The sequence below is a fragment of the Glandiceps talaboti genome, chromosome 23, assembly GCF_964340395.1.
Source record: "Glandiceps talaboti chromosome 23, keGlaTala1.1, whole genome shotgun sequence".
Classification (NCBI taxonomy): Eukaryota; Metazoa; Hemichordata; class Enteropneusta; family Spengelidae; genus Glandiceps; species Glandiceps talaboti.
Window position 1 is genome coordinate 14,470,048 of NC_135571.1, and position 27,073 is coordinate 14,497,120.

At 34.1% G+C, this 27,073-nt stretch overlaps 1 protein-coding gene across 2 annotated transcripts; it reads right to left on the reverse strand.

The window, feature by feature from the left end:
* Positions 1-1,549: 1,549 nt before the first annotated feature.
* Positions 1,550-19,419, reverse strand: LOC144452896 (uncharacterized). 2 transcript variants are annotated; one of them, XM_078144098.1, is made up of 8 exons: positions 19,324-19,419; positions 12,535-12,764; positions 10,978-11,106; positions 9,895-10,094; positions 9,627-9,660; positions 3,610-4,149; positions 2,336-2,608; positions 1,550-1,959 (listed from the first exon to the last, which is right to left on the reverse strand). In XM_078144098.1, exons 2-8 carry the CDS (start codon positions 12,746-12,748, stop codon positions 1,820-1,822), a joined length of 1,530 nt encoding a protein of 509 aa, XP_078000224.1. In that variant the 5' UTR covers positions 12,749-12,764; positions 19,324-19,419; the 3' UTR covers positions 1,550-1,819. The 2 variants fall into 2 exon arrangements, with proteins under 2 accessions (XP_078000224.1, XP_078000225.1); XM_078144099.1 differs by lacking the exon at positions 3,610-4,149.
* Positions 19,420-27,073: the final 7,654 nt, after the last annotated feature.

Genomic DNA, 27,073 nt, shown 5'->3' on the forward strand with positions numbered 1-27,073 from the left:
GTCAATGCAGATCAAGATTACAATGTAGATCAAAGTGAAATACAGATCGATATTACAGATCAAACTGAAATATATAATTTATAAATGGAAGCCTTGTTTTCATGTTTGTAATGGAAGACATTAAAAAGTAGAATTATATAATTTCAAATTAAAGTTACAACCTAATGGCCATCTATAATATTTCATGCATTAAAAACAAAAGACATGATAAGTATTAGCCTAAAGGTACATTCCTGAGTTGTCCCATTTCCTTTACAATGACACAATAAAAGATGAAATTCTAAAAAGAAATATTAGCGATCAAAAACAATAACTTGATATTTAAGTAGTTGTTTGAATGTTAGTTTAAAAGAGAAATCTATGTAAGACCAGTATTGATAACTCACCTATCAATTATATAAACAAACAAACAAACAAACCAATAAATGCTCAGTACTGATAGCTTGTCTATCATGCACAAACCAACAAATGAATTGTAGAACTATGGAAGTTTTTACGTCAAAACATCTCAAAATGATCTATCCAATATCACATACAATTAGTGAGTCCACCAATACCAATAAACTCAGTCTAAACTCTACAAATGCAGTGCGCCCTCAAACACCAAAAACTGTGTACCCCCAAACACTTACAAAATTGGATGACTCTTTGGTATGAATTAAAACCCAAAAGACTTTGCATAAAATATCTATCACTCTAGAACATCTGCAATGGTTTCAGTAGTTTTACTACTTTGGCTATAAAAAGTCAAACCTTTTTCTTTATAAATTACACAATACCAAATTCTAAAAACATGGCAGTGGCATATATTGCATTTTCCCCCTTTATGGCTATACCTTCATAAAAGTACTTGGCATCACCATTAAAGTTGTATAAAGCTAAAAAACAAGTATTATCAATGACGATGTAAGTACAACTGACTATGCTGATATTAATTCAACTGTAGTTGCTATGGAAATTATCATGGTTGCTAGGGATTTCATTTATGTATTCAGAATTCAAGTTTTTTGACACTTTCAGTAAACATAATATTTTGGTCTAAACTGACAAAGTTGTTATACGGCTGACTATGGTTGCTATGGAATTTCAGGTCTGGTCATGGTTGCTGGGGCATTTTAATAGCTTGCGTAGTGGCTCAATGACTAGTACACATGTGTCTATATACTATGTGCATTCTCCATGTAGAGGGCGCTATCTACAAAATCACATTTGAATCTACCCTGCACAAGCTTATGGGCTTCACCTAGTTATGATATTATAATTCTTTAGAATATTTATTTTCTGCCTTAGAAGTTTTCATACTTACATTCAGCAGAAACTGTGGTTGTAGGTATGGTCATGGTTGCTATGGTATGGTCATGGTTGTTATGCCTGGTTTGGAATGATTGAACCCCATATCTACCACACACAGCTATACAAACCTATAGTAATATCACAGCCACATTTCAAACCCATCTGTTCAGAAGTTATTGAAATTTTGAATTTATAGACCCACTTTGCATATAAATTTACACACACACACACACACACACACACACACACACACAGAAACAGACACAGACACACACACAGACACACACACACACACACAGCAGACAGACACTTTGCCAAGCCTATAGTTCAGTTGTACTTACTATAACAGATCTACTGTTGTGTTTGCACCATAAATATCATCTACACACCCATGTGTTTTGATGAAGTTTTCAATACTGTATGTTACCATAGCAACATATCAAGTATTCATTAGTTATAGATTCTGCTGTTAAGATAATATATTTTGGAATACTGAATGTTACCATGGCAACATAAAAAGTGTTCTTTAGTTATACATTCCATTAATAAGGTAGTCCATCTTTGAATAGTGACGTCTCTGGTAACCTTCATACACTCTTTTACCAAGTAATACCAATACAGCAAACAGGAAGAGAATACCAAAACACATGGCAGCAACCAGGGCACCTAAAAGACAATAAATTTGGTTTGTTAAAATAGTGCAAACCTAACAAATAAAAAGCTTATAACTTTTGCTGTTATTTGTTCAAAAAAAAGGACAAACCACTGACTGTGAAGTACAAGACTGTACACCAGATAATATCTCTACTTGTATGCATACAGCGCATGCACGCATACATGCCCACACACACACGTACGTACATACGTACGTACGTACGTACGTACGTACGTACGTACATACATACATACATACATACATACATACATACATACACTCACACAGACAGTCACACAGACAGACAGACAGACTGTTCAATAAATGCATACAAACAACATACATGCATGAAATACTTTTAAAATATCTTATTGTACATTTACTTACCTGTTGATGTGTGGTCATATATTCTATGACCAAGTTGTGTTTCATTATGTGCACCGTTTGTCACTCCACCCATTTCTGTAGTTCCAGGTGACATTTCAGTTTCTGTGCCATCATTGGGTACACTTGCAACTGTTGATTTCCCTTCTATTGATGACTCTGTTTTCATTTGTGTAGAAACTGTTGTGGATTGTAAATCTGTTTGAGGTGAGTTGTCTTCAGGGGTTGATGTCTGGCCTTCATCGTTAGCTGGTGTGGATTCTGATTCTGTACTTCCTGTCAATAGAGAAGTATAGCTTTCTGATAAACAGCGCCCTCTTGCAATGCAATGTAGAGATGATGAGTGATCTAGTTTTAAGAATAAGTAATCTATTTCTACATCAAGTACATTCCCCTATATATTGTATATTGTAAGCTTACTTTTTTACATATAGACCAATTATCACTCTTGCACTTAAACCAATCATAACTTATGTACTTGTAGACCAATTATCACTCTTGCACTTAAACCAATCATAACGTATGTACTTGTAGACCAATCATAACTTATGTACTTGTAGACCAATCATAACTTATGTACTTGTAGACCAATCATAACTTATGTACTTGTAGACCACTCATAACCTATGTACTTGAAGACCAATCATAACTTATGTACTTGTAGACCAATCATAACTTCTGTACTTGTAGACCAATCATAACTTATGTACTTGTAGACCAATCATAACTTATGTACTTGTAGACCAATCATAACTTATGTACTTGTAGACCAATCATAACTTATGTACTTGTAGACCAATCTGGGATGGGTTGGTAGGGCAATTTAGGTAGACTGATACCAAGCTATGCAATCAATGTCATGCAATACAACCAAAAACTATCACATCTCTAGATGCTGGAGTTCTTAACAAATAGAATGCCATGTAGAATTGAAGCCATTAAATGTATTGACACGATGGTAAACCATGGCCTTCTGATAGCATGTGTTTTACATGTACTGTTGCCATGGCATCCTGACAGCATGTGTTGTACTGTTGCCATGGCACCCTGACAGCATGTGTTGCACTGTTACCATGGCACCCTGACAGCATGTGTTTCACTGTTGCCATATCATACAGACAGTACGTGTTGCACTGTTGCTATGGCATCCCGACAGCATGTGTTGTACTGTTGCCATGGCAATCTGACAGCATGTATTGTGCCACTGCCATGATGGCATCCTGACATGACATGAACTATTTCATGACACTACACACTTATCTGATTAGAATACTTACTTGTGGTGGTACCAGTTGACGTTTGTCTGTTTGTTGACACTGAAATCGTTGGCATGACAGTGGTAGTCGTACTTGAGTAGCTGTCTTGGCTATTTGTTTGTGATTTGCTAAAAGTTGGCAATAAAGTCACCTGACTTGTAATGTTTGTAGTAGTTGTATTAGTGGAATTGTTTGTTGGAATTTGTGACGTAACTGACTCTGTTTTTACTTCTGTTGATGTAGTGGACTGTTTTTGTTTATTTTCTGTTGTCAACTGAGTTGATGTCAAAACTGTAGTAGTATCATCAAGAATTATTTGTGTTGTATTGTTTGTTTTGTAACTGACTGCTGTTGTTGTTGTTGTTGTTGTTGTATCTGTACCACCACCACCACCACCACCACCACCACCACCACCACTGACTCTTTGTATCTCTTCATCCACAAGTGGTGATTTTGTTGTCGATATTGTGCTACCATCACCAATGACTGTTTGCAGTGTATTGTTCCCCTTGGCTGTTGTCATAGTAACACTACCATGCACTTTACTAGACTGTATTCTCCCTTATTAAAGTGCAAAGAAAACATTGATTGATTGAAACTAAAAACAAATAAGACATGCATGAATGAATAAAATAATATTGTATGTGATATTGTATCATGCACAAGTTGAACAAGAAAATATGAAATTTATACCCTGGTTGTTCTATGTCATGAAAACATACAATGTACATCTATATCATGACAACATACAATGTACATCTATATCATGACAACATACAATGTACATCTATGTCATGACAACGTACAATGTACATCTATATCATGACAATGTACAATGTACATCTATGTCATGACAACGTACAATGTACATCTATATCATGACAACATACAATGTACATCTATGTCATGACAACATACAATGTACATCTATATCATGACAATGTACAATGTACATCTATGTCATGACAACGTACAATGTACATCTATATCATGACAACATACAATGTACATCTATATCATGACAACATACAATGTACATCTATGTCATGACAACGTACAATGTACGTCTATATCATGACAACATACAATGTACATCTATATCATGACAACGTACAATGTACATCTATATCATGACAACGTACAATGTACATCTATGTCATGACAACATACAATATACATCTATGTCATGACAACATACAATGTACATCTATATCATGACAACATACAATGTACATCTATATCATGACAACATACAATGTACATCTATGTCATGACAACATACAATGTACATCTATGTCATGACAACGTACAATGTACATCTATGTCATGACAACATACAATGTACATCTATGTCATGACAACATACAATGTACATCTATGTCATGACAATGTACTATGTATATCTATGTCATGACAACATACAATGTACATCTATGTCATGACAACGTACAATGTACATCTATGTCATGACAACGTACAATGTACATCTATATCATGACAATGTACAATGTATATCTATATCATGACAACATACAATGTACATCTATGTCATGACAACGTACAATGTACATCTATATCATGACAACATACAATGTATATCTATGTCATGACAACATACAATGTACATCTATGTCATGACAACATACAATGTACATCTATATCATGACAACATACAATGTATATCTATATCATGACAATGTACAATGTACATCTATGTCATGACAACATACAATGTACATCTATGTCATGACAACATACAATGTACATCTATATCATGACAACATACAATGTACATCTATGTCACGACAACATACAATGTACATCTATATCATGACAACGTACAATGTACATCTATGTCATGACAACGTACAATGTACATCTATATCATGACAACATACAATGTACATCTATGTCATGACAACATACAATGTACATCTATATCATGACAACATACAATGTACATCTATGTCATGACAACATACAATGTACATCTATGTCATGACAACATACAATGTACATCTATGTCACGACAACGTACAATGTACATCTATATCATGACAACATACAATGTACATCTATGTCATGACAACATACAATGTACATCTGTCATGACAACGTACAATGTACATCTATATCATGACAACATACAATGTACATCTATGTCATGACAACATACAATGTACATCTATATCATGACAACGTACAATGTACATCTATGTCATGACAACATACAATGTATATCTATATCATGACAACATACAATGTACATCTATGTCATGACAACATACAATGTATATCTATATCATGACAATGTACAATGTACATCTATGTCATGACAACATACAATGTACATCTATGTCATGACAACGTACAATGTACATCTATGTCATGACAACATACAATGTACATCTATATCATGACAACATACAATGTATATCTATATCATGACAATGTACAATGTACATCTATGTCATGACAATGTACAATGTACATCTATGTCATGACAACGTACAATGTATATCTATATCATGACAACATACAATGTATATCTATATCATGACAACATACAATGTATATCTATATCATGACAATGTACAATGTACATCTATGTCATGACAATGTACAATGTACATCTATATCATGACAACATACAATGTATATCTATATCATGACAACATACAATGTATATCTATATCATGACAATGTACAATGTACATCTATGTCATGACAACGTACAATGTACATCTATGTCATGACAACGTACAATGTACATCTATGTCATGACAACATACAATGTACATCTAAATCATGACAACGTACAATGTACATCTATATCATGACAACGTACAATGTACATCTATGTCATGACAACGTACAATGTACATCTATATCATGACAACATACAATGTACGTCTATGTCATGACAACATACAATGTACATCTATATCATGACAACGTACAATGTACATCTATGTCATGACAACATACAATGTACATCTATGTCATGACAACATACAATGTACATCTATATCATGACAACGTACAATGTACATCTATGTCATGACAACGTACAATGTACATCTATGTCATGACAACGTACAATGTACGTCTATGTCATGACAACGTACAATGTACATCTATATCATGACAACATACAATGTACATCTATATCATGACAACATACAATGTACATCTATGTCATGACAACATACAATGTACATCTATATCATGATAACATACAATGTACATCTATATCATGACAACATACAATGTACATCTATGTCATGACAACATACAATGTACATCTATATCATGACAACATACAATGTACATCTATATCATGACAACATACAATGTACATCTATATCATGACAACGTACAATGTACATCTATATCATGACAACATACAATGTACATCTATGTCATGACAACGTACAATGTACACCTATGTCATGACAACATACAATGTACATCTATATCATGACAACATACAATGTACATCTATATCATGACAATGTACAATGTACATCTATGTCATGACAACGTACAATGTACATCTATGTCATGACAACGTACAATGTACATCTATGTCATGACAACATACAATGTACATCTACGTAGCGTGATAGGTCTCTAATAAATCCTTACAATCCATTTGGTATAACTATCAAAGTAGTGCCAATGGCTTTGTAGCACAACTGTTAAGAGTAAACTTTAATTTTCTATTATGATCTTGTTGCTACTGCTAGGCATATTTCCATACATTTTTTGTAGATTTATTCCCATGCCTACCCATCCATGGTGTTATACCTGCAAGATATGCCACTGTTGCTATTGGCATGGTCTTATTGCTAAGCATATCTGCATACATATTTGTAATGTTTATTCATTTGCCTTCACTTCACTGGTATTATATAGGTATTATATGTCATCGTTTACCTGTTGCTATGGGGATGGTCTTGTTGCTAAGGACATTTGCATATTTCTTTTTAAATATTCAATGTTTATTCAATTGCCTACCCATCCCTATTATAATTGCAATAGACCCTATCATTTGACTGTTGCTAAGGTGTGGTCACAGTTGCTAGGGCCAATTATGTAAGTATAACATACTCACAATTTGTAGACTAACCCTCTTTAGAATCATTACCAAATTTCATCCCAAGTAGTTTGAGATTTAAAGTTCAATACCAAAATCACTTGTATCACCCACAAGACAGACAGACTGACAGACAGACAGAGACTGACAGACAGACAGACAGACAGACAGACAGACCATAGACAGACAGACAGACAGACAGACAGACAGACTGACTGACAGACAGACAGAGACAGACAGACAGACAGACAGACAGGAATTTTACCTTGAATCAATGTATGGGTCAGTGAACTTTGGAGAATGAATGTTTCCAAGCAACCTAAAGGAGACATTACATCAACTGACACTGACATCATGTACTTGTTACATTATGTTAATTACCCCATACATTTTTTAATGATTTAATGAAATCAATAAAACTATTAAATTACTGTCTCATATACAATAATAAATTTAAATCTGCTTATTTTGAAAATCTAACTCAAAGCATCATGTTGTAGCCCTAATTTGCATATTACTCATGTGACCATCATGTCATTAATACCTCTTGATCTGTACACCCTAAGAAACATCCCTGCAGAATTTCAACTGAATCAGCCAAGTACTTTCGGAATTACAGATTTTTATTCCTCATTTGCATATTACCGATGGGATCACCATACATGAATAATCCTTTGTATACACACCCCTACCAACGTGTTCACCAAATTTTAGACCGATCTGCTAAGTCTTTTTTGAGTTAAGTTCTTTGACCAAAAAGCACATTTTTCTACCCAAATGACACACCTATAATGTGATCATTTTCCTTTGCTTTGAACAATTTCTCAATGTTCCCACCACATACCAAGGCAATTAGTCCACATACACATATATACATGTACACACACACACACACACACACACACACACACACACACACACACACACACACACACACACACACACACAGAGACAGATACTGCACCATGCCTATAGCACTACTGAACCTCATTATAGTTCAGTTGTGCTAATAAAAATCAAGTAAGGTTATAGTTATTCCAATGGGAATAAGGTATACTTTGTGAACACAGAATCCCACATGATATGACATGATCTGAGAAATCAAAATAAAACTATCATGCATGTATCAAAAACTCACCCTATTTGATGCTACATCATAGACCCTACACCAACTGTTGGTGTGTGGTCTATGGCTACATGCAGTACATTTATACACTGTATATAATAGACCATATTCTAGTAAATCTTTAGTCAGTCAATTTTGAAATATGCGACAAGCCCAGGTATAGACTCATTTCATTTGAGGGGCGTGCCTTTTCACGTGCAGCACCGTGCCTCCAGAACACTTTGCCACTGGAGATATGTCTAAAACCTGCAGCTTAATATGGCTTGCAGAGTAGTTTTCAACTTTCAACATGTAACACTACGGTCTCTTTGAACTGATTGATTGATTGATTGATTGACAAGCGTTACACAAGAGCCCCCTAGCTTAGTGAAAACAAGGGTTATACTTTTCATCAGTACAATAAAGAAACCACACACATGTACATGACCTTCATGATGACTTCCTAAAAATGTTACGATCAAAAATGAACAAAGAAGACTTGAAATCAACCAAGAATGTTATTGACATTGACAATATACTGTATTTGTTTTTTAAGGTATGCTACAGTATTGAACATACCGGTACTGCATACTGCCCCTAGTGGCCAAATTGTATGATCTTTTGTTTTATCTTTTTGATAACCAGAATATGATGTATTATATATAATATTCCCCACTATTTACCCTCCATGCTTTAAGCACCTTGCTAATGGTTTCAACTTAGGGTCAAAGGACACTGGGGTCAAAGGGTATCAAAGGTTTCAGAATCATATACGACATTATGACATATCTGAAAAATTGAATGACAAAAAAGACAAAAAAAAAAGAAACATACCTTTGTCAGCATTCTCATCAGTATCTCCCGTAGTCTACATCAAACATAGGAATAAAAAATAACATTAATTTCATTTCATAGTGGTCTCAGTCTGTCATATTTTTGTTATTGAACAAGGCGGGTATCATATCCACATTCGGTAATACCAATGGTATTGTAGTACAACAAATAGCATGCAGTACATACAGGATATGACATACCTGTGAAGGTATAGATATACAGGATATGACATACCTGTGTAGGTATAGATATACAGGAAATGACATACCTGTGTAGGGGTTGGCTGAGTTACTGTTGTCTGCTTAGTTGTCTCACTTCCCTCTTCTCCATTGTCACTTTCATTTTCTTTATCTCCCTGCTCATCATCTTGTTCACTCTCACTTCCCACCATTCCTTCTTCTTCTCCTTGGTCACTCTCACTTCCCACCGTTCCTTCCTCTTCTCCTTCATCATCACTTTCATCTTCAGCTTGTAGTGAAATCAGAAAAACTTGAAGTCAATAAATTCCTTATTTGTTCACAGAGTGACCATGTACACTCACAGTGTGACCATGTACACTCACAGTGTGACCATGTACACTTACAGTGTGACCATGTACACTCACAGTGTGACCATGTACACTCACAGAGTGACCATGTACACTCACAGTGTGACCATGTACACTCACAGTGTGACCATGTACACTTACAGTGTGACCATGTACACTTACAGTGTGACCATATACACTCACAGTGTGACCATGTACACTTAGAGTGTGACCATATACACTTACAGTGTGACCATATACACTTACAGTGTGACCATGTACACTTACAGTGTGACCATGTACACTCAGTGTGACCATGTACACTCACAGTGTGACCATATACACTCACAGTGTGACCATGTACACTCAGTGTGACCATGTACACTTACAGTGTGACCATGTACACTCACAGTGTGACCATGTACACTTACAGTGTGACCATGTACACTCACAGTGTGACCATGTACACTTACAGTGTGACCATGTACACTCACAGTGTGACCATGTACACTCACAGTGTGACCATGTACACTCACAGTGTGACCATATACACTCAGTGTGACCATGTACACTCACAGTGTGACCATAAACAATCACACATTGTAACTAAGTACAATTATCGCAGTGTACTTCATGGTGTCTGAAAATTTCAAAAACTTTGAATCAAGTGTAGGTATGGTGAAACTTTTTAAAACATTGTGAATGGCTGGGGCACGTAGGTAATGCCTTTGATGCAGTCAAGATTTTTTGCAAGTTTACTGAGTACACTGCTTTTAGTGTTACTCAAAATTGCTGATAAAAGGTGTGAGATTATAGCAGACTTACCGGTACTATTTCTTGTTACTTCAACCGTTGTAAAACCAGAATTTTCTACAATTGGACAATTTTCAGATTCACACTGTATGAGATGACAGGTGGACTTCTCCTCTTCAAAGACTGCAACTGTACAGTTATCTATTGACAAATAGAATTGTAGATATATTGTAATGATAAAAATATTGCCCATTTGTCCAGATGTGTAATTCTCTTTCTAAGTATTGAATACACCATAGTCCAGTTATCAAATAGAACAAGATTTCATGGTTTGGCCACTAGGGGGTGCTGTTTGCAGGCGGCTTTTAGGGCTCAAAGTGACAGTCAGAATAGCTGAACATACATGTAGTAGCATAACAACAGGAGGCACAATGTTACCCCTCATTTTCTTGGTAGAGAACTTGATAGATGAAATGTCAATAGGGTTCATCTACTGTAAACAATCTCATCTCCAGTAGATCTACACATTTGGTACATTATTACCAAATAGCAAAACATGCCTACATATAACCATGACTGTTATGTTCCTGTGTGTAACCATGATTGTTATGTTCCTGTGTGTAATGTACACATGTAGCCACGACTATTATGTTACTGTACAGTTGTAATGATGGCCGTGATTTATTCAGTTTCCTAGATTGCTATAAGACAATTCAATATTGTCATCAATATTTCAGTTCTTACTTGATCAAATCTGGGGCAATCTTACAATGCCTACCTTCAAAATGTCTGGCACTTCAGTACTTAGAACATTGATTGACAGGTTCTTGCTGATAAGGGGCTATTTCTCCTTGCTGATAAGGGGATATTTCATAGCCATTTGTTAAAGGGCAACACCACTCAAGCAAATAAATGTATTTTGGTTTCTTGAGTCATTTGAATGATTTCACATTCACTAAACTTTCATTCTGTTGTCAAGAAACACCAAATTAAAATATGAAGTACATGGTGTTCCACTGAAAGAACAAGCAGCCATCATAGATGATGACTCAGCACTTTTCATTTCTAAGCTGAGTTAACGCATTTTCACAAACCACAAATCATGTTTTTTTGACCCAAAATGCATATCTCTGATGCGATTATTTTCCTTTGAACAATTTCTCATCTACACACCCAAAATAATGTCCCCACCATATACCAAGGCAATCGGATATATGGAGTAGTTCATTGGTCTTGTCTAAGAACTGAACCAAGTCAGTTCACATATGACTGAATAATAGCTCATGTCATGTTAACAAATCAAAATGGCTCTAAGTCGGCTAAATTGCATCATATCCCAAAGCAAATTGACATGCATATGTAAGAGTGATAACTGTACAGTAGGTAAGATCCTACACTGTAGTGGAAAAAATCCTTGACCTAGGGAGTCTTTTACATGAAAAATCCTTGGCCTAGGGAGTCTTTTGCATGAAAAAGTCCTTGGACTAGGGAGTCTTTTGCATGAAAAGTCCTTGGCCTAGGGAGTCTTTTGCATGAAAAGTCCTTGGACTAGGGAGTCTTTTGCATGAAAAGTCTATGATATCTTTAAGGATTAAAAACACACATAAGTTAAAGAGTGACTTTACATACCGTTATTACAACATAACTCAGAACATTCTTCAAGGTCTGATTTTGATATTTCATTCAAGGTGGATGGAGTTGGGGAAGTTGATGGAGTAGTACCAGGTCTGAAATCCACTATCATATCCTCTTTGATGCTGTAACTACAATCTCCATGACAACAATGTGACAGTGACATCACTGCCAGAGTTGTATAAAATATAGCTTCAATGAGTTGTGACATGGTTGCTGTGGTTGGGCTGTAAAGAAATATACAGGAATTGAATAAAAGTATATATCCCTACAATACCTATTTCAAATTTGGATTAGTCACATAATCATTGCTATTTTCATCCTCAGTTACAAAAACAGCAATAAAAAGAGTCATTGCACAACAACTTTTATATTTGAATAAATACTAAGTTGCCATGACAACATCATGTTATGACATCAGACACAGTTTAATCTCTCTTTCATCCAAACATATGTTACCACTGTGTAATCCTCTCATCGTGTGATTGAAATAAAAAATAACAAAACTAGAAACTACATGTGTAGTGTACATGATTGGCTGCATTCTATGTACAACATACTATGATCTCATACTTCAACATGATGAAATCGGAATACGCATTTGACATCACTAGAGGTTGGCCTACACCAATGTACAGTTACAGTGATATGTTTAACTTGGTTAGACTTGAAAATACAGTAAAGATACACAAACTGAGTTTATACTTTAAAGGTACACAAACTGAGTATATTGTGTAGAATGTATAGTAACAGATATATTGTGTAGAATGTATAGTAACAGATATATTGTGTAGAATGCATAGTAACAGATATATTGTGTAGAATGCATAGTAACAGATATATTGTGTAGAATGTATAGCAACAGATATATTGTGTAGAATGTATAGTAACAGATATATTGTGTAGAATGTATAGTATAATAGTAACATATATTGTGTAGAATGCATAGTAACAGATATATTGTGTAGAATGTATAGTAACAGATATATTGTGTAGAATGTATAGTAACAGATATATTGTGTAGAATGTATAGTAACAGATATATTGTGTAGAATGCATAGTAACAGATATATTGTGTAGAATGTATAGTAATAGATATATTGTGTAGAATGTATAGTAACAGATATATTGTGTAGAATGTATAGTAACAGATATATTGTGTAGAATGCATAGTAACAGATATATTGTGTAGAATGTATAGTAATAGATATATTGTGTAGAATGTATAGTAACAGATATATTGTGTAGAATGTATAGTAACAGATATATTGTGTAGAATGCATAGTAACAGATACATTGTGTAGAATGTATAGTAACAGATATATTGTGTAGAATGTATAGTAACAGATATATTGTGTAGAATGTATAGTAACAGATATATTGTGTAGAATGTATAGTAACAGATATATTGTGTAGAATGTATAGTAACAGATACATTGTGTAGAATGCATAGTAACATATATTGTGTAGAATGCATAGTAACAGATATATTGTGTAGAATGTATAGTAACAGATATATTGTGTAGAATGTATAGTAACAGATATATTGTGTAGAATGCATAGTAACAGATATATTGTGTAGAATGTATAGTAACAGATATATTGTGTAGAATGTATAGTAACAGATATTGTGTAGAATGCATAGTAACAGATACAGTATATTGTGTAGAATGTATAGTAACAGATATATTGTGTAGAATGTATAGTAACAGATATATTGTGTAGAATGTATAGTAACAGATATATAGTGTAGAATGTATAGTAACAGATATATTGTGTAGAATGTATAGTAATAGATATATTGTGTAGAATGTATAGTAACAGATATATTGTGTAGAATGTATAGTAACAGATATATTGTGTAGAATGTATAGTAACAGATATATTGTGTAGAATGTATAGTAACAGATACATTGTGTAGAATGCATAGTAACATATATTGTGTAGAATGCATAGTAACAGATATATTGTGTAGAATGCATAGTAACAGATATATTGTGTAGAATGTATAGTAACAGATATATTGTGTAGAATGTATAGTAACAGATATATTGTGTAGAATGCATAGTAACATATATTGTGTAGAATGCATAGTAACAGATATATTGTGTAGAATGTATAGTAACAGATATATTGTGTAGAATGTATAGTAACAGATATATTGTGTAGAATGTATAGTAATAGATATATTGTGTAGAATGTATAGTAACAGATATATTGTGTAGAATGTATAGTAACAGATATATTGTGTAGAATGTATAGTAACAGATATATTGTCTAGAATGTATGGTAACAGATATATTGTGTAGAATGTATAGTAACAGATATATTGTGTAGAATGTATAGCAACAGATATATTGTGTAGAATGTATAGTAACAGATATATAGTGTAGAATGCATAGTAACAGATATATTGTGTAGAATGTATAGTAATAGATATATTGTGTAGAATGTATAGTAACAGATATATTGTGTAGAATGTATAGTAACAGATATATTGTGTAGAAGGTATAGTAATAGATATATTGTGTAGTATGCATAGTAACTATAGTAACAGATATATTGCATAAAACTGACAATACTCATAAATGGGTAGCAAGTCAACAAGTTACAACATATGGTGTTATATTGACAGACAGTTCAGTGTTATTTATATGCTGGTACATACACTATAAGGTTTAGCAATGTCCATATATACTATGTATAAACTGAAATGTGCAGCTCAGAAACATGGCTTAAACAATGCTGTTTATATGAATACAGGCAAAGTATGGCGAGACAGGGAGGGGATATAAAAGGCCCCCTAACTTAATGGGGGTTATTGTCAAATTTGATGATGTCAAAGTTCTACCAACAACCACACAGTGGCCCACTCTTATATGTAAATGTACTTATTTACTAGGAACACCTACAAGAACTAAGATTTATAGACTTCAAAATTCCAAACACACACACACACACACACATACATACACACATACATACACACACACACACACACACACACATACACACACACACACACACACACACACACACATATATAACTCGGTGAGTATCAATCTGCTAAGACAGTGCTCTATACCGCAGTGGCAGAGCGTAATAGTTTTGGTAGTACTGGAACTCTTTCTTGGTTGTAACTCGGAGTTTCACGCATAGTGCGATCATCAGACAATTCATCAGAATTGTCTGATGATCGCACTATGCGTGAAACTCCGAGTTACAACCAAGAAAGAGTTCCAGTACTACCAAAACTATATATATATATATTGTGTGTATGTGTATATGTGTGTGTGTATATATATTATATATATATATATACACACACACATATACACATACACACACACACACATATATATATATATATATATATATATATATATATATATATATATATATATATATATATATATATATATATATATATATATATATATATATATATATATATATATATATATATATATATATATATATATATATATATATACACACGCACATACGCATACACACAAATATCATTATCAATATTTGATAAAAATACAACACATTTCAAAAACAGCACAATAATATTATAATTATGGAAATATAGTACACATATAGATCAATGCTGAAAATGGTGAGAACAACACAACATGACTTCAAACAACATCTTGTATATTTACATACATTTACATTTATCATTGATTTTGACAAAACAAATACCACTTTTATTTGACATCTTTTGTAGATGAACAGAGTATTTAATCCAAGTGTTGACTCATTCACAAAGATATTTTTTCAGCTGTGTACAAATGAAATACTTTTACTTTTAATCGATCAGACTACATGTACATGTACATATATACTGATTGTCAAATAAAACTAAAAGTGTTTCTAAAGACTTAGTTTCTGAGTTTAGGTTTTTGACCAAGTATCACATCTTTTTAGACCTAATTTGTGGTATAAATGGTATCATCTTTTCTTTAACATTGTTCATCATGCCATCCCTAGAAATATCCTTATTAACTTTAGGAGCAATCCACTCATTACCTTTTGAGTTTAGATTTATTTACCCCTACTTTTAATCAGATTTTAATTACATATCATTGATCTGATCACCTCACACACCCCAAATTAACAACTAGACACTAAAAGTAATATTCACAATAATTGAGTTATCAAGGCAATTTTTTAAGTTTTTGTACATGGATGATGGTTAACATATATATATATGTATAGAGAAAGAGAGAGACAGAGAAAGGGAGAGACAGAGAGACAGACAGACAGAGAGAGACAGAGAGAGGCAGAGAGACAGAGACAGAGAGAGGCAGAGAGACAGAGACAGAGACAGAGACAGAGAGAGGCAGAGACAGAGAGAGACAGAGAGAGACAGAGACAGACAGAGACCTAGACAGACACTGTGACAGACAGAGACAGGTAGATAGACAGAGACAGACAAACAGACAGACAGAGAGAGACAGACACAGACAGAGAGATAGGGACAGACTGATTGAGACAGACGGACAGACAGATGGGTAGATAGACAGACAGAGACAGACAAGTACACATTGTACACACAACATGATTGACAGACATGCCTACAGCAAAACTGAATCTAAAATACCCATGTAAGACTAGGGTTAATATTTAGGAATGGAATGATTTGTCTGCAAACATTTAGAAAAAGTTAATCTTGAACAAAAGAATAATCCCATCTACATGTAACCATGACAACTCTATTGATAAGATACATGTAGCTCTACAGTGAAAAAAATGGCAATGAAGAATGGGCCTTTATCAAATCCCATTTATGTGTATGTAAAAAACTTTTCCCATTGTAAAGATTTTCTGGTTTGTATATAAAATTTTAAACAGCCATCGTCACCACAGATGACAAAGTTCACATGCTAAAATTATTCACAGCTGTATATCAGAAAGAAATGATGTCCGCTTGTACTGTGTGGTAAGCCTAGCAAAAAGTATCATCCAGCCAAGTCAACTGTACATAATGTACTGAGATACAATGGTTGTCAGGGGGTATGTAAATAAATGATTGTGTGCTCATCATGTCAAGTATGTTCCTCCTTATTTGGTAAACAAAATTTGCATATATGCCAATTGGTATAGTAGAAGTCTGATAACTGATGACAGGTAGGTGGCAATATTAAGTGGTTAGACCACTGGCCAGAGTGGTTTCTTAGCACTATACAGTCAAAGTTTGAGTCCTTGTCAAGGAAATTTGATTAAATTTGCCACGCTGCAACTTTAGTAAGTTGAGTGTCATTCAGTTTACTTTACATACCAAACAACACTGGATTTCTCAGACACTCTGTAATCTGTCCTCTTGTATTAAAACTGAACCCATGAGGTCTGCAGGCCCTCACTAGACTTTCAAGTTTCTAGAGATCCAAGTTTTTTAACAAGTTTTAAGTTAAAGGGCTATCTGGTTAGTCTCTGTGTAAATGTGAGACGATGTTTAATTAATTAGGTCTGGACAAGGTTTTCAGCTCACAGGCTTAACTTTTGAATTTGATGCATTTGGGCTGAATCTGGTCATGATTGCCTATCCATTCAAGTCTTTGACTTAGGACGGGTCTACTCTAATATGGTTAACACATTCAAGTCATTGACTATGGACGGGTCTAATATGGTTAACACATTCAAGTCATTGACTACGAACAGGTCTAATATGGTTAACACATAAGAAAAATTCAATCTGAACATACAAAACTGAGGAGTTTTATGAAATGTGATTTAATGTAGTTTGGTACCTATACATCTACTGTACATCATTCAACCTTGTATTTACCTCCCTACCTACCTGTCTGTAGGTCTATGTCTCAGTCTGTTCTGTCTGTCTGTCTGTCTGTCTGTCTGTCTGTCTCTCTTTGTCTGTCTGTCTGTCTCTCACTCTCTATTCTGTTCACAGTTTGTGTTGACAAATTCTCTGAATACTCAAATTGTTTTAAGGCATGATGTATGCTGATGATGACAAAAATGTAAAGTTGTCATTAATTACCTAATATGGGAATATAATTACCTAATATGGGAATATACTACAGTCCTGTTTGAAGGAGGGGGGGGGGGGTACATTAAGATAGGTAGAGACAGACATGTTCAAATCAAGTCCCCTTTAATACTTTTTCTATCTAGAAACTATTTTGTCAATGAGATAAGTTAAATTCAAGAAATGTTCTATTTTCTTAATAAGTTTGTTTATAAAAACATTTTATGTAACGATATTTTCTACATCACCTAAATATTTTAATAGTCAGTAAACATTGTACTAAACTCTGACTTGAAGACAGGGCAATCATTCTAACGTTTCCTGTTCGATCTCGACTGTGACGTAGTCGTAGTATTAGTACGTATTACTGAGAAATCCATGCCCATACAACTATGTCGATCATGTCGATTGAACCTATTACTTCCTGTCACAATAATACATTGATGGAAATACGGTATGTACTACAGTCACACAAAGTTCAGTATATACCAACGACCAACTAATAAATATTATTACAATGCCCGACTTCATCAATTGTAAATTGATACATGACGAACACCGAGTCACAAGCGTGGAAGTATGATTTGAGTGAACTGTAAACGGTACGGGCTAACTGTACATGATGACACGTATTACATACATACATACACATAGTATTAGTACCGTAACTGGTAGTGAGTCTCGAGAGGAAAGAGGAAAAAACGCGGCGGATCACGAGAGAGGTGTCACACTGGCGTTAACAGATATGGTACCACACAATACGCTTCCTTTTGTTTGAATTTATGGCAACTCACCAAATTGGACGAACCTTGATGTGATTGGTATTACTGTAATGCAATGTAGTATCACAAATCCAGCACTTCGGTCATCAGTGTATCGCCATATTAACTAATTTGCATATAATGCAATGTTGTTATGTGGAGAAAATAGAATCAGATTGAGATTGGCCATGGCATCCCAATCTAAGTTGATGCAGAAAATGCAGAAGCACGTTCAGATACAAATTCAGATACAGATTCAGGTATAGATTCAGATTCAGACACAGACACAGATACAGATACAGATACAGATACAGATACAGATACAGATACAGATACAGATACAGATACAGATACAGATACAGATACAGATACAGATACAGATACAGATACAGATACAGATAGATACAGATACAGATACAGATACAGATACAGATACAGACACAGATACAGATACAGATACAGATACAGATACAGATACAGACACAGATACAGATACAGATACTGGTACAGATACAGACACAGATACAGACACAGACACAGATACAGATACAGATACTGGTACAGATACAGACACAGACACATATACAGACAGAGACACAGACACAGATACAGATACAGATACAGATACAGACACAGATACAGATACAGATACAGATACAGATACACGTCCCAGAGGCTAAGGAACACTTAATATAATTCTGAACATTTCAGTGTAAGTACATCATCTTCCCACCAGAGTAAATCTTGTTTACAGTCACAGTTTTCACACACACACACACACACACACACACGTTAGTCTCACTTGATAGTAAAACTGAATAGTACATAAAGCTATCTCCTAGATTATCTTTGAATCGTAGTTTACCATCTTTAGTACAGAATACTTATAGGCTCAGTTAGATTTGTTTACGAAAACAAAAACACAAACAAACAAGCAAACAAAAACACAAACAAACAAACAAACAAATAATTGAATAAATAAATAAATCCTGACAAGCATCAACACTGAGTAATCACAAATCAGTATCAATAATAATGAATGTTTAGCAATATCAAGAATTAGTATAATTATGTTTCCTCTATGCAAAATAGTCACAAGTCCAAAATTACTTTGCATAGATGAAAACATATACTAATTCTTAATACTGTGAAACAACCATTATTATTCATACTGATTTGTGATTACTTTATTGTTGATGTTTGTCAATTACTTATTTATTTATTTATTTATTTATTTATTTATTTAAGTTTTTTTGTATAGTAGTAGTGTATAGTAGAGTCCCCTGTGGTCTAAGTTGCACAGTATGCCTTAATTTGCCGACTAAGACTTATAGACTTTGTGGCTATAAGTTTCTTGTAGATATATACACAAGTATATGGTGTGTCTCACTCTCAAAGTTCATGTTAGCTTTCACATATTTCTTCTAGATTGTAAAAAAAACAAAACAATATGTAAATATGGGGTCAAGACCCACAAATTCTATTCTGTTTACGCTGTGGTGCCATGGAGGAGGAGGAGGAGGTGGTGGTGGAGGGGGGAGGGAGTTGATGGACTTTAATCTCCTTTATCTTACTCTACCAAACAACATGCATAGTCCTTTACTTTTACAAATAAGGCCAAATAAAAAAAATGTGAGGTTCTGGTTACCCAACCCCAGTTTTTCATGCCAATCCTAACAATTTTTTTTATGTATTCAAGAAAAAAAATAAAATCACAAAAACTGTGAGGTCTCACAAGAAATAGTGGATACGGAAACTGACATCAACTTGAAAAGACAATATAAAACCGTTCTTCCAATCTGTAATGGCTGTACACCTGATGGGAAGAAACCAATAACACAGAAACCATTTGGAAAACAATGGAAAACATAACTACCTGAATTGGATAGACACTCAGATATGAAAAAATATATATATATAAAAAAAATCCAATAAAAATCTACCTACCCCACCTATTCTAAAATTGAGCGTAATTGGAACCACACAATTGTTTTTGTTAGGCTTTATGTACAACTATGTAAGATATGACAGTGGCAATTGAGATTTTGACTTGACTATGATAGACACAAACTAAAACGATGTTGTGACATGTGAATACAGAGTGATACCTTATCCCTATTTAGTTACCAAACACTTCGCCGAAACATAGTATTTATATTCTGTTTCAATAACAGCTAAAAAGTTGTATGATTTTGGTATAATTGGAATTTAATTTTCAAAAAATCATGAAAATATTATAATCTCTCGCTAATTATTCAAATAATTATTTTGATTCTGATTAAATAGTAGAGAAATCTTTTCATATAGAAACTGAAATTTATTATGAATTTATCGTAAGTTCTGGAATCATCGGAAATTGGAAGAAATAATTGAAAAATTGGAAAGTTATTTTCCCACAGATTTGGAGTAAGAGTTCAAATTTCATTATAATTTTATTGGAAAATCAATTTAAGTTCTTTTCAAATGGAAATTCATCTGTGTTGGTAAACCATAGTATTCAATTTCACTTTTGTTCTGAACACAAATTGAAAATTTTACCTGAAATTTTCGACTGCACACTTCAGTCGCTGTCAACAGATTGACCCACTATTCAGTACACGTGACCTTATGGACATGTGAGCCTAAGAAGGGGTCATAGGTGTCTCTGGAAGTTTATATCGCCCTCCGTCTCTGTTTAATGATAACAAAGACTGAAGTGTGCAGTCGAAAATTTCAGATAAAATTTTCAAGTTTTGTTTGGAACAAAAGTTAAATTGAATACTGTAGTTTAAGTTCTCCTTATATAGTTCACAAAAAAGCAAGTAATTTGGCTTAAAAGTGCTTGGTACTAAAAGAGGTAATGACCTGACATATAGCGCCCTATAGGGACTGGTATGTCAACTATGAGGGCGCTATTAATAGCCCAACCAAAAAATAGTGCCTTCTAGTGGTTGTGTTGAAATATCACCAGTGTGCTAATAAATAGTGCTCTTTCATGGCTGCTGAAGTCAGAACAGACAGCACTATTTATCAACAATGGAAAAACATCCATGGCACCCATTTATAATGGAGTCTTCCACTGTCACCTGTGGACACTATATCAATCTCTACATAATGACAACCTCCAGAAAGACAGACTTGTATTGCTACCACCAGAGCGCGCTATATACTTTCCATTATACAAATGCAACCCTCTGGCAATATCATGTTTTGTTCAGCTATCACAAAAGGGCGCCATTTATGTGAAACATTTTGCATCTTGATAGTTGTGGTACTTTGGGTGAACAAAACTTTTGATAGAAAGCTCATCAAAAAACTTGAAGGACTACGTTTGTTCTTATCTTAAAACATTTATTTCCGTGGTAATTAGGGTATAGAACTGAACATTTCACTTCAAATAGTAACTCTATTTTCTTGAACATAGCAACAATTTTTGTGGCTGTTGCACAAAAAAATCCAATTTTATGTAAATATTTTTTGGCAACATAATGTGCCACATGTGCAAACTTTACCAAAGTAAAGGAATATAGTTTCAGATTGGACATGATTTACATAGAAAGACTGATTTTTTTTTTATGCCGTCATATTTGACATTTTCCATGTATATTTAAAAGTATCTCAAAATTTTGTCAGAATTTAGATATAAATGCATTGATTACAAGAAGCAGAGGTTAGTTTAGTTTACTTAGTGCCAATGGTTACACATAACGTTGCTGATGATTGGTAGATCAGCAGGGGGTCAGTCTAGTATACACGATTTGATTGGTTGGAGCATATTATATTACCTATGATTGGTTGCTCAGTAGGGTTAAGTTTAGTGAACTCATGTGATTGGTTGTTACATATATTAGCTATTCATTGTACAGATGTTTAAAATCATGCTTCCCACTAATTCCAAGTAGTTCTTCCGAGACAACATATTTCTGAGCACTATATTTGATTTTCCTCTGTCAACTATTTCCATTATATTCGTAGTGTGTACATCACAACTGCGTCTTCCTGTCGAAACTTCATACTGCAACATCACATTTTCTGATAGAGGGCGCTGTTTAATTTAAAGGTCTTTCACTTTACATGCAACCATCACATGGTTTGACGCGAAAAAATAAAATATCAATTTAAATGTATTCAATGGTTCTGTCTTGGTCCATGTAAGGCTTCCATGTAATGGTCTTTGTCAGTTATACAAATTTATTTACAGAAAAAATGAATAAAAATTTCTTTGAATACATCTCCTGTTCTTCAAACTATCATGTAACATTTTTGTAAAAAGCCTAAATCTATCACACTGTGTTGGGTATCCATTATAACTCCTGTATTCCATTCATGAATAGAGGGCGCACTTTACTTTAAAGGTCTATTTGTCTTTCCATACATTGATATAACTATTATAATTCCCTGATAGAGGGTGCTGATTAATTTAAAGGTCTTTCACTTTTCATGCAATAATATCACTACTGTAATTCTTTGATAGAGGGCGCTGTTTAACTTAAAAATCAAATTAATTTTTCATGCAATAATATCAACTTTTATTCTTAGATAGTGGGCACTCTTTACTTTAAAGGTCTATTTGACTTCTCTTGCATTAATATCACTGTTGTAAATTTTTGCTTGAGGGAATACTGTATATAGATTTGATAAATTAGTGTTCTTTTCATCAATAACACTGGTATTTCATCCCTAGAGGGCTTATTTTGCTTCATAAAGCTCTTTGTCTATTTGTGATTTTGCCATTAATATCAGTACTACGCCAGCATAGTTAACTATAAAGGACATTTCTTATTTCATTCCATCCATATATTTCAATGCTGCAGTCATTGCTAGGGGCAGTCTTCACATGTTTGTTTTCATCCCCCCCCCCCCCCCCAAGTTACAACCAACATGTATTAGGGGGATTTGTTTACTTGAAACATCTAAATTTATGTATTGCTATACATTCCTATTGCAATATATATCTTGTTCTTCCCAGTAGAGGGTGCACTCCTTGCAAAGGTCTCTTATGATATACATCTTCCCTCTAGAGGGTGCAGTTCTCTATAAAGGTATATCGTGATATGCATCTTCCCAGTGAATGGTGTAGTTCCCTGTAAAGGTCTACTATGATAAATATACTATTTCTTCCCACTAGAGGGCGCACTTCACTGTAAAGGTCTATCACTATATCTTCACATTTGTACGAAAGCTTACTTCTGATCCTTTTGAAATAATGAAAATTTATGGGTTTACCATTTTGTGTTCAAGGAAATCATCAATCTTGTATTTCCCATGGAGTTATTTGGTGGCCATATTGGATTCGGCGGCCATATTGGGTTCTAAAATAACTGATTATTTTTCTTGATTTTAAATGAGAATGGGTTGAAGTTTCTTGAGCAAAGTAACACAACTTTTTAACATTGTATTTCCAAGGCACATTTCATGTTCTTCTAGTGATAACATAATTGCCGTCCGACAGTTATTGCTCAGAAATGAATTAGTCTTCCTTATCATTTGCAACTTTTCAAAAAAAAAAATTTCAGTTCTTACAAGAAACAGTAGTTTCATAAATAAGTGTGAACAGTTTCAAAATATTCCCTCCACATTTGTACTTATAAAACATATTTTTAATGTTTAATGTAGTGCTACTGTCCTAGCCTAGAATCTAAGCATATCAACTTAAATGCTTTCCTTCTATCATTAGGGTTGTTCATGCAGACGAGTATTAAGTAGCGTCCTGATATGATAACTACAATATTTGAACATAACCTCATAATATTACATAGTAAGGGATGTTGTCCACAATCTTAATCTTCTATGTTGTCTGTAAATGTGTATTAAAGGTACTTTTCACAATTTTCTGCATCTGCAATTCCATCATGTGTTGTGTTTAAGGTCAATTTGCAACATAACTGATTGTCAGATGGCAAACCCATGAGCACATATCTGAATGAAAATAATTGTTTATCACTGAAATTTGGGCAAATTTAATAGAACAAACAGTTCAAATTTTTCTTCTGACTTTCATTGTCATTTCTAGGCAAGTTGATGAATGTTCAAAAAATAACACAGAGATGCCTAGCAACAAGACCATGCCTATAGCAACAACCAAATAAGGGTGTAGATGTACGATTCAAAGATAAGAACATGGATGGTTAGGCATCCGGATAAACACTTTAGAAAGTTAACACATACTACTGTAGAGTTGTACTACAACTAAAGTTGTGTATAAATTATTTACGCATCTGTAACTAGTTCATTCAATAGTGACATCATGCTGTTCAGCAGAATATCCTGGCAAAAAGTCTAATTTGCTCCACACGTGCACATTTCTGTACAAAACATGTTTTATCTCTTCCATAACCACCTGACTTCACATTCAACATCAGTAGTGCATTTGCACCCCCAGATTAACTATGGGTTGTGGAGCATATGTCAGATCTGTAAAGGAATGTCTGCACACTTGATAACAAGCCAAACTATTAAATAATCCGAAATTGGTCAAAAGGAGGACATAGATTTTTGGCAAGGGTAGTTCTGTGCAATAAATGAATGCCTTTATTTTTTACCATGAATTTATGTGGAGTAGGAAGTCATTGAGGCTTTAAAGACTCCTTGCTGTTCTGAGTTGGTTACAATACATGCCTGATTGGTGTAGTCGCAGTTACCCTTAAAGCTGTTCCAAATGTCTACGACACGTTGAATGAACAATATTTATGTATTACGTATATCCAATCTGTATTCAAATGATGAATTAATGTAGTAGCAATATCCCTTTCTGGTAAACTGTTCCAAATGTCCACAACACGTTGATTGAAAAAATATTTACATATAACTTATATCCAATCTGTATTAAGGTAGTAGGTGTCAAACTCGAATTACGTCAACGACGCAACTTTTGGTGCAGACTGAAATGGGCGCTCTTGTCAACATTCGAATGTGAAGCAAACACGGAAGTGTTTGGAAGTGAAGTGATCAAGTGTTTATAGATGTTTTTCGAGCGCTGTACGTACTCTTGGAGATTTAGGGGTGAATGGAAGGTAATCTCGTATAATTGAGTTTCAGAAGTCCTTGCGAAGAAAATTAGCTTTACTACCAGACTTAAAGAGGAACTGTTTTATAAATTTTAGACTTGATGAAAAGTATCATCAACCACACTTTCTAGGCTATATTGCCTGTCTGGAAACGTGGCCCACAAACCATTCAGACCTTTCAATGTTTATCTCTACAGAGGAAGTTATACATTCATGAATATAATTTTAATATCGGTGACAGTTTTTTTTAGTGTGGGTTTTTTTGACGTGAGAAGGTGACATATTTGACCACTGTAAACTTATCTTTGGCATTTGATCATTTGCCACACTACACATATAGACACAACAATGGCGAAAAATGTGCAACAAATATGATCCAAATGTATGTAAACAATCAACTCTCAAGTACCATAATCAAGTGTTACGGATGACAGAATACAACTTTTTGATATTCGCTAAGTTTTGATGTTTTGCAAGGTCACCGTGAACTCTCAGCTGTCATGAATTAATACTTAGAACAAATGTTTGCATTTCGCGAATAGTATTCTTCTGAGATGACAACATTAAGTTATTAAAAGATCGTTGATGTCAAATAATGACTAATTACAGACAGTTGGAAGAACAATGACGTGATCACATTGTTTAGCTAGTTTTCATATTTGTCAATATCATTTGCATTGAATTAAGGCGACGGCAATACTTCCGTTTTAGTCATTTATGGTGCTGATTATTTTATCACCCAATCATTTGAGTATTGTATATTTTATGTTTATAAGAATTTGATGGAATAATAAAAT

Bases quoted from the DNA above. Each gene is read 5' to 3' on its own strand.
- LOC144452896 (XM_078144098.1), bottom strand. From the start codon at position 12,748: ATGTCACAACTCATTGAAGCTATATTTTATACAACTCTGGCAGTGATG. The intron at 4,150-9,626 runs GTATGTTTCTTT...CACTTTAATAAG, and splicing joins TGATGAGAATGCTGACAAAG to GGAGAATACAGTCTAGTAAA. The intron at 1,960-2,335 runs GTAAGTAAATGT...ATTGTCTTTTAG, and splicing joins ATATGACCACACATCAACAG to GTGCCCTGGTTGCTGCCATG.